We start from the raw sequence: 9,119 nt of genomic DNA, 5'->3' as shown, positions 1-9,119 counted from the left end.
AACCTACCATTCATTTTGGATTGTATCCATTTTACATAGTACACATTTCAAATGCCTTCATAGTATTTTTTTGAATTTCTAAATGGCAGGACTGGGCCTCCTATGGTACCTTTATTGTTTGAACATCCATCTATGGGGTGATACAGTGGGAATTTTGAACCACTCATATCCAGCACACTACTCTGAATACAGCAAGCACATAATGAGTATGCCAACTGCTTCGACTAAAAGGGTATTCAGATTTAGAATCACTCCCAAAGGCAAACAAAATTAGCTGGATTCAAAGAAGAAACACACACATGCCCGTGTGATGCCACAGATTTATTATAGCACAGAGAACAAGTTCAAATTCTCACAACTTCCACAGTCACTAAAAAGTAAACAGAAATAAGAGATAGCCAAGGGATACAATCTCATAATTTCCCAAACTATGAAACAATGTAGCATACTCAAATTATAATTCTCGTTAAGTATGAAGACACAAAGTCCTGATACCCCATAGGTAATTAAAATTTTGTATTTATAACATATATATTGGGCCTCAAGGACTCACAGAACTTTTATAGTAAATGATACTTAATAGCTGGGTGTTTTGCTTATTAGGCAAGCAAATTTAAAGGCAGTAAAGTCCTTCTAGCTTCCTTTGGGTCATTGCCCTGTTTGAGTCTTTGGGAATTGCTTGTGTATGTGACAGTGTCTACCATTCCGTCCCATCTTAACCCAGGCTGGACACACAGAGTCAAAGTAGGAAAACACAAATCCCTGAGACCTTCGAAGTATGATATAAGCTTCCTATTATCCTCTGCTTCTCATGTAAGCCAGTGGAATCACTAAAGGCCACTCAACGGCAAATAACTTTATAAACCAAGTGAATGTGGAGACGGAGTAATGGGTCAGGAGAGAGTAGGCAAAACTCAAGAATTTACAGTCAACGAGGACTTGGGCTTAGTTGTAAAATGGACAACACTGAGTGGTCTACGTGACCAAGGCCACCCGAACTGATTTTGAAGACAGTTCTTCAAAAAGGAAAAGGAAATAACATTGACAGTTTCACGAGAATCCAAGTATTACTAAGTTGTTCTGGTTCACCCACAAGAAGAGGGGAATGCTAGAAAGTAGCATTTTTAAAAGGAGAGGGGAATGCCACATGAATTTCAGCCCTTCAAAATGTGGCTTATAGGTCTGAAGAAATGGTAGTCCTGGATAATTCATGATTCTGGAAAAGAGCTCTTCATGCAGGGTATCCACAACACTAAATATATATAATGTACAATCATAATGTAATATCTTTATCTCTTGAGACCTAACAGCCCTTGTTTATGTAACCAAATCTTGTCTCTCATACTGTGCACCACCCAATTCCAGTTGCTTCATTAGCCACTTTGTATAGTAGATATTCAAAAAAAAATATATGATTCAAAAGCATCTGAACACTTAATATCTAACCAATACATACTTTGGCAAAACAATCCCTTAAACCATGACATATCAGAGAGTGGCATTATATTACAACAGATTATACCTTTCCCCACTGAATTCCACAGCATCCTTTTTTTTTATTTTGACATATCCCCTTTTTCAGACATGCACAAAATTAATTGAAGAACCATCATTAGCAAAGCATTCATTAACCTGTTGAGACAAATCATCTTGTTTGCTGCATAAAGTTTCCTTCACCTTAGGGTCAAAGGCATCAGTGAAGATCCCAAAGCATCACCACCTCTAACTGCTTGTACACATGGAGGAAGTCTTGTGGGCAGATCTTGTGGCAACGACCCAGAAGACCATCCAAACTTACAATTTAAAATGAGAGCTTACCAAAAATCCACCTAGGCCTCACCTGTGTTAGCACTTTAGAACTGAGCCCTAGAATGAATGTAATATCTTCTGAGTATAAGGAATGAGTGACAGACAGAACCCAGCATCGGGGGTTTCCACACCAGGCAGGAGGAATCTATTGTACTCTGTGGATCTCTGTCCATGTTCAAAATAGCTAGTATTTTTCATCATTTCTGGAGTTCCTAGAAGAGTACTATATCACTTCATATCCTCCTGTCCCTGTTAGCAAGATGAATTAAGACCTCTGATTGGTTTGAAAGGCAACAGGGAACCTCCTGGCTGTTCCAGGCTCTTCCAGTGAGAAGACTTATCTGGGAGCTTTGGACTCTCAGAGATCAGAAACCCAAATAGCTTATGATAAAAATACAAGCTCTTGGTTTTGAAAAATATACAAAATGCACTGCATAGGCAAGTATGTCTTGATTGTCAAGGAAGGCAAGATAGCAGTCTCCATTGTAAATCCAGGCTGTGTTTGCGATTTAGTGGTGCTTGCTTTTGCAATTCCCGTTTTCCATAGTTTTGGGCAACCTTTGACCCTTGGTGTAAGCACGGTACCAAAAGTGGAGAAAGAGTAGCAGGAAGATGCATCCATAGCTCATGATGATATACAGGAAAACTGGGTACTGGTAATTGCAGTCTTCCATGAAGAAGATCTGTCCTATGTGGACAGTGACAAGAACAAACTGGACCTGAGACATGGGAGAATTAAAAAAAAGATAATTAGCTATAAAAAAGACCAACATGGGTTCATGAGCTTTTCAGCCATACCTAAGTTACTACTAGGCAGGGCAGAGTATCTTTTTGATATGTTCTCTCTAGGAGTGGCAATAGGCTAATAGTGTCAAATTTAGATGGGGGTTTGGAACAAATATTCAGTACTGACATGCATAACACCAGCAGAGCTTACTTAAACGTTACCTGGAACGCACTATGTGGCAACATGCATCCTTCTCGGGCATCTAACAAAGTAGCTATTTGTTTGATTGGTTGTTTTGTTTGTTTGTTTGTTTGTTTTTCTCAGGGGGGAGCACCTCAAGGACTGTAGTGTAGGTTGATGTCATTATACAGGTGAAGGCAGACAAGATAAAATGAGACCTGTCATTGGACGAGAAGGAAGGGAGGCGGGAACAGAGGTTTTAGAAGGAGAGGGAGAAGCCAGAGTAAGGGGTAGGCAGCTGACAGAACATGGTGGCAGATGTTAAGATTCTCCTCTGCGCATCGTTACAGGTTGTTATGACTATTCTTAAGGGATGGATGTGTATGGGGTTTTGTGTTGTCTGGATGGGCAAAAGTATATCTTAGCAATTGGATTAGAAGATATTGTGTGATGTGTTCTTTTGTGTGGCGACTTAATTGAGTTCAAGAGAGTGTATGGTGGCAGGGTGCACTGGGCCACCATGGAATTGGGATGTGTATGCCTGGTGTGGTGGAAATTGGCCAAGAGAGCTGTGAGTGAGGGTGGGGCGGCCTGACAGGGTGCCAAGTTAAAAATGGCACTTGGACAGCAGGTCAGAAAGTACTTGGGAGCAGTGTGGAACCGCTGAGATAAATTAGTGCTAGTTCCAATGGCTGGCTAGAGCTGGAACTAGGGAGGGAGCATGACCGCCAGGGTAGGGTGTGGGAACTGTTCTGCCTATTTTATATTTTTAGTGCAACACTGTAGTCCTTGGTTCTGATGAAGTATGCTGGGGATCACTGCATTGTGACCTCATTTTCCAGGGCAGTCTTGATTTCCAACATTCTGTTCTCAGAATCGAAGTGTTTTAAGTTTTAGAATACACTACCATCCAAATTAGAGCCTTTCTAGTTTTGATGGAGTATGTCCTTAGAACTGCTGGGTCCTTCATCATCATAAATCCAAACCTTCCCGGGAAGGAGTTGAGCATGGTGCAACACACCTATTACCTCAGCTTCCTGAAAGGCTGAGGTGGGAAATCACTTAAGCTCATAATTTGAGATCAGCTGGGCATCTCGGTGAGATTTCACCTCTAAGAAAAGGAAAAGACAGGGGAAGGAGACCCAGCTGTCACAAGAGGGCACAAGGAAAGGGAAGACATTACATTGGTTGGTTTCCGGAGCATGCTCAAAGTCTCTGTGGGCTGCAAGAGTCTGCATGCTCATAATAAAGGGGACTTTCTATGTTAGCACTTAGATTTTCTTGGGTATCTATCTGTGATGCTTGTTTTGTAGAGAGTTGATAATACGTGAGCCACTGCATGCCTGTGCAGGTTGGGGTGTTCTATCCTTCCTCTGTGTGGGTCTCAAAGATCAAACTCAAGTCATCAAGTTTGGTGGGCAACACTCTTACCCACTGAGCCATCCTGCTGCCCCTCCCACTTCATACCTGTTTATACCTGATCTAAAGTGAGTTATGTCCTGGGGAATTTTTAGAAAAATCTTTATAAGGAAATAATCTCTATGAGCTAATTAAGCCTGGTTGAATCTTTACATTATTTCTTGTAATATAACTACTGTTGAGGTCAATCTTCACTACAATGTCCTAATAAACGCCCATGGCTGCCCGGTCCAGCAGCTATACCAACTCCCTTCATTTTGCAGGAGAATAATGAAATCTTGGGAAGGTGAGTCCTCTGCACACACAGTGAGGAAAGTGGCAAACAGATGTCTAGCCTTTGTCTTTATGTACACATCTTTCCACTTTATTGAAATTCTTTTGTTTTCTGAAACAAAGTGCTATGTAGTATTGGCTGGCTTCATTCTTGTTATGTAGCCAAAAGTGACCTTGAACTCCTGATCCTCCTGCCTTTGCTTCCCAAGGGCTGGCTCTGCTGATGTGCACAAGTATACCTGGCTTGCTTCACTTAAAAAGTGTCACAACATTTGGTAGATGAAAATAAATTAATACAATAAGATTATGTATGCAGTAAGGCAAAGCTGGTAAAAGATATACATGCATATAAACACATAAGGGGAAACATTGAATGAAAACAAAAAGAATAACTATTACCCCAGAGATATGGGGTTTTTATTTATTTATTTATTTTCCATTTATATGGTATCAGAACTAAGAAAACTCTCCTAAACTAAGCCACACCTCAGCCCAGTTTATTTTCCTTCCTCGGGTGTTTTAATTTCTCGGCAACAAACACATATTACTGCATGATGAGAAATATACTTGAAAGGGAAACAGCAGTGGAGGATAAAAGCCGTGACTTCATAGTATTCCAAAATAAGAAGAAAACAAACATATGAATTAAAGTATTCATTTCACGGTTTCCTCTCGGTTGGTCATTGGGACTGTTGCCAATTGTAGATACAACAGCTAACTGGCAGGAGCTCCTCTGATCTTCCCTGAAGGTCCTTAGAGGCCAAGGCACCAGTCTTCCACCTGGGAGAGCTGCTTATAGGGCTACATCCAGTGTTACTTGGTAAGCCCCCAGCAGCCTAGCTATGTCTTGGTCCCACTTTCTCCTTGACGTCACTGGCAACCAATTTACAATGCACTTCAACCCAGAAAGTATGAAGATCGTAGAATTATTCCAATAGAGGGTAATGAAACAAAACAGGTCACTTTTCATTCGGTAAGAAAATTACATGCCGGGGCTGGAGAGATGGCTCAGTGGTTAAGAGCACTGACTGCTCTTCCAGAGGTCCTGAGTTCAAATCCCAGCAACCACATGGTGGCTCACAACCATCTGTAATGGGATCTGATGCCCTCTTCTGGTGTGTCTGAAGACAGCTACATGTATATAACAAATAAATAAATCTTAAAAAAAAAACAAAAAAACAAAAAAACACAAAAAAAAAAGAAAAAAAGAAAATTACATGCCGTATATTTTTAGAATGGATTCCTAGGAGGTATTATTTGGCCTAAACACACTCCTTCGAGCACCAAGGACTTAGGGGCAGTATCCACTCTATATAGCCCACCTGTCTTATGCCACTTCATACCTGCAATCCCTTCAGTACTCTTTCTTTAGGAGGAGAAAGACAAACTGACCAAAGTTAGGACTAACCAGGTAAGTGCACAGAAACGCCCTCCCTTCCTTCCACATTATGGTCCTTCAATGTTGATTCTGAATGTGGAATTTCTTACTTGTACTTTAGTATTATTCTTATTTATGGTCATATAACCTTGACATCATGTTGCTAACAAACCTTTTTTTTTTTTTTTTTTTTTTTTTTTTTTTGGTAAATGTGTCTCAGATCACTGTAAGGATGGAGATGATGCTGGCTCAATCATGTGAGAATCTGAGCTACCAAATCTATTGTATTTTTAGTAGACACAGCTCCAGATAAAGTTCAAACATCAAATAAAGCACCCCTTCCAGAGGACAGGCATTCTATTGTGTCATAGACTGTTCTGGGCTCTTCTGGACTTCTGACAGAAAAACAAACAAACACGTGATTGTGATCACAGTTCTGTTGCATATTTAAAGAAAATCAGTTACTCACAAGCTGCAAAGAGGTCAGATGCTTTTTCCACCATAAATACTTCTGGTAGGCTGGTCCCATTGCACACAGTCCATAGTAGAAATACATGACCACGTGCACAGCTGTATTTAAAAGGGCGTGGAATGTCCCCAAACCACCTGAGAGAAAAGAAGTCACTGTAACACCACCCCTCGTCTCTTAGAACCACACATATTTGTCCTAAGATTTTAGTATCATCCCTTCTCTCATTTTAATAGGAACAAGAAAAACACATAAGAAACATCAATACTGTGAAACAGCCCTCAAACTAGGAGTTCAGTAAAACGTTTAGCAAAAGGCAAGACAGAAATCTTGCAAAGTAAATTAGCACGTCATTCTTTGTTATGCTTTTGCTTTAAAGTGCAAATGTGACTTGAGTTTGAGCAAACTAGATCAATCTCTTAAATATGCTACCTGGCTTACTAACAATAAACGTCCATTTTTAGTCAAGGTTAACGTTTATAAGGTGAACAAATTGCATCAATCTTAAATGTATAAATTAAGATGTTTCACACGCTTAAGAACCTAGCGATTTTAATAACCACCACCAAAATCAAGATAGCGAATACTGAACACCACACCAAGGCCTCCTTGTACTGCCTCAAAAATATATCCCTCCAAGGTGACCTCTATCCAAGTTCTATCAACAGCTCTTAATTTTGCCTGTTAATACATTTCACAGAGATGGGACCACAGGGCAGGGACTCTTTAATTCCTCCTTCTTTTTCATACAACGCAATGTCACGTATACACTAATAAATTTGTCCTTTCCCTAATGTTCAGCATTATGTCATATAAACGCATCGATATCTATCCATTCTCCTGTTGAAAGACAGCTGGGTTGCTTCCAAGGTGTGCTCTCAGGAGTAAAGCGATAATCACTGTGTGGAATCAAATTTCTCTTCCACACTCTCAGCCCTGTGCTTTAGATATTTTTAATGCTGCAAACATTCTGTCAGGGAAAGCACTGGAAGTCATTAGGAAGCTATGCTAAGTCTGCTATAATCAATTACTGTGATTTCAAAATAAGTAGTTATTGAATATTAAGCCATCTTTTTATCATCTGACTTCCATTTGATTATGTTTACTCTTTTAATTTCGCCATCTTTAATTAGGAGGAGAAGCACAAGACTCGAGGATGTTAAAAAAAAAAAGGTCATTTCAGTTGCCTTTAGCTGCAACAGTTCTTGGTGGAAGGGTTTCTGTCCTGAGATGTTCAACCTAAAGAGATCTGCATTACGAAAGGTAGGATTGACTTGGCATTTAAGTTTTGCTACAAAAAAAAAACAAAACAAAACAAACCCCACCAAAACCCAAAACCCATTGCCTTAATTTTAGAACACTTTGACTCCATAAATAACCCAAAACAGGTGCAAAGTAGAATGAATTACTTTACATAAATTCATTTGTGGGGTAGGGAGGTGTGTATGTGTATGTATGTGGAGGTGTGTATGTGCGTGCATGTATGTGAAGGTCAGAGGACAACTGTCGGCTGTTGCTTCTCTCCTTTGACCACTCGGTTTCTGGGAATCAAACTTGGGTCATCAGGCTTGGCCTTGAAGGCAGGCGACTTTGCCAACTGAGCCATTATTTAAAAATAACTATTCATAATTGTGGTAATTCCAAATGTTTCTAGATATTGTGATTGCTAAAGTATTCCCATCACAGAACACACTTTAAATAATTAGGTCCTGCTCAGCCAAAGCCTTGTGCTATCCTTTGCTTCAGACTTTAATCAAATTGCAGTTAATTCTTTAATTATTACAAATTTTAGAAGCAACACCATCAATGAAGCTTTTATTTTTTATACTTGAATTAATCTTACCACCACCTCACCCTCCCACCCCCCCCAAAGAAATCTGAACAAATTATAAGGTGGGGGACATCCTTTTATAGGGTAGCTAAAAAATTGAGAAGCTGTCTATTCCTATAATAGCTCAAGAATCAGGCTGATTCCTGGAAGGGTAAAGGATGACTCTGCATGTTCTCTTGTACCCAGTGAGAACATAGACAGGACATACAGCTCAGCTTTCACAAGGGCCTGTATTAGAGACTTGTTCACTAAGACGCCATTTTCTCTATGTTACCCTCATCATTGAAATAAGCGGTTTGCAACCCCATGGGGGCGACCAACCCTTATTCAGGGGTTGCCCAAGACCATCCTGCATATCAGACATTTACATTATGACTCATAGTCATGGGCACGGTTGCAAAATTTGTTACGAGGTAGCGACAGAAATAATTTTATGAATTATTTATGAAAACAATTCCACCACCACATGAGAGAACCGTATAAGGTCGCAGCATCAGAAAGAGTGAGAACCACTGCTCTCAATGGACTAACAGGATCCTTCCTGTGTGAGGATTAGCACGGCTAAGAGTTAAAGAGTTGCTGAGCAAAAGAAGTTGCAGAATGAAATTAACTTGCTTATTTTCTCTACCGATTGCTTTTTGATGTATTCAGGTAGTGAGTTTGTTTGCAAAACAACCATGCTTTAACCAATAATGCCTTCTGCTTGACTCTTCGGAAGGCCTTTCGAATGAAGTATTGCTTTCCTTTTAGGAATCAGCCTGAGAAGAAAGCCTCTTGGGATGAGTTACAATTACTTTTCTCAAAGATTACCTTTTGACATATCCTTTTGGTTTGGAGCAAAAAGGGAAGAATCACCTGGGTAATTATGACAATTCTTTACATTTCTCAAAGGGGGTATTTATATAATTAATAGAAAAACCTAACATGAAGACAGCCTTCTCTTATTCAAAGGAAAAGCTCTGTTGCTATTACCCCAGAAGGAGTCACAGGAGGCAACAAGAAACCAGGCACTCAATAGAGATCATCTGGGCTC

The 9,119-nt window shown here is 39.9% G+C and overlaps 1 protein-coding gene and 1 long non-coding RNA gene across 4 annotated transcripts in view; one reads left to right on the top strand and one right to left on the bottom strand.

Annotated features, from left to right (window-relative positions):
• Positions 1 to 306: 306 nt before the first annotated feature.
• The window catches only part of Elovl7 (ELOVL fatty acid elongase 7), a 69,327-nt gene continuing 60,514 nt past the window's right edge, over positions 307 to 9,119 (bottom strand). For 2 of the 3 annotated variants that reach the window (XM_039102556.2, XM_039102557.2), the window contains 2 exons: positions 6,256 to 6,392; positions 307 to 2,528 (listed from right to left, as the gene is read on the bottom strand). In XM_039102556.2, the coding sequence (XP_038958484.1) occupies positions 2,319 to 2,528; positions 6,256 to 6,392 (347 nt within the window). In that variant the 3' untranslated portion in view covers positions 307 to 2,318. The remainder of the gene's footprint in view (positions 2,529 to 6,255; positions 6,393 to 9,119) is intronic. The other variant, NM_001191844.1, reaches the window with a different exon arrangement.
• On the top strand, positions 3,514 to 9,013 carry LOC108350211 (uncharacterized). The gene is made up of 3 exons (XR_001836983.3): positions 3,514 to 3,766; positions 7,389 to 7,518; positions 8,837 to 9,013. It is a non-coding gene; the product is annotated as an uncharacterized LOC108350211 (long non-coding RNA).

The sequence above is a fragment of the Rattus norvegicus genome, chromosome 2, assembly GCF_036323735.1.
Source record: "Rattus norvegicus strain BN/NHsdMcwi chromosome 2, GRCr8, whole genome shotgun sequence".
NCBI lineage: Eukaryota > Metazoa > Chordata > Mammalia > Rodentia > Muridae > Rattus > Rattus norvegicus.
This window is presented reverse-complemented; position numbering and strand designations above follow the sequence as displayed.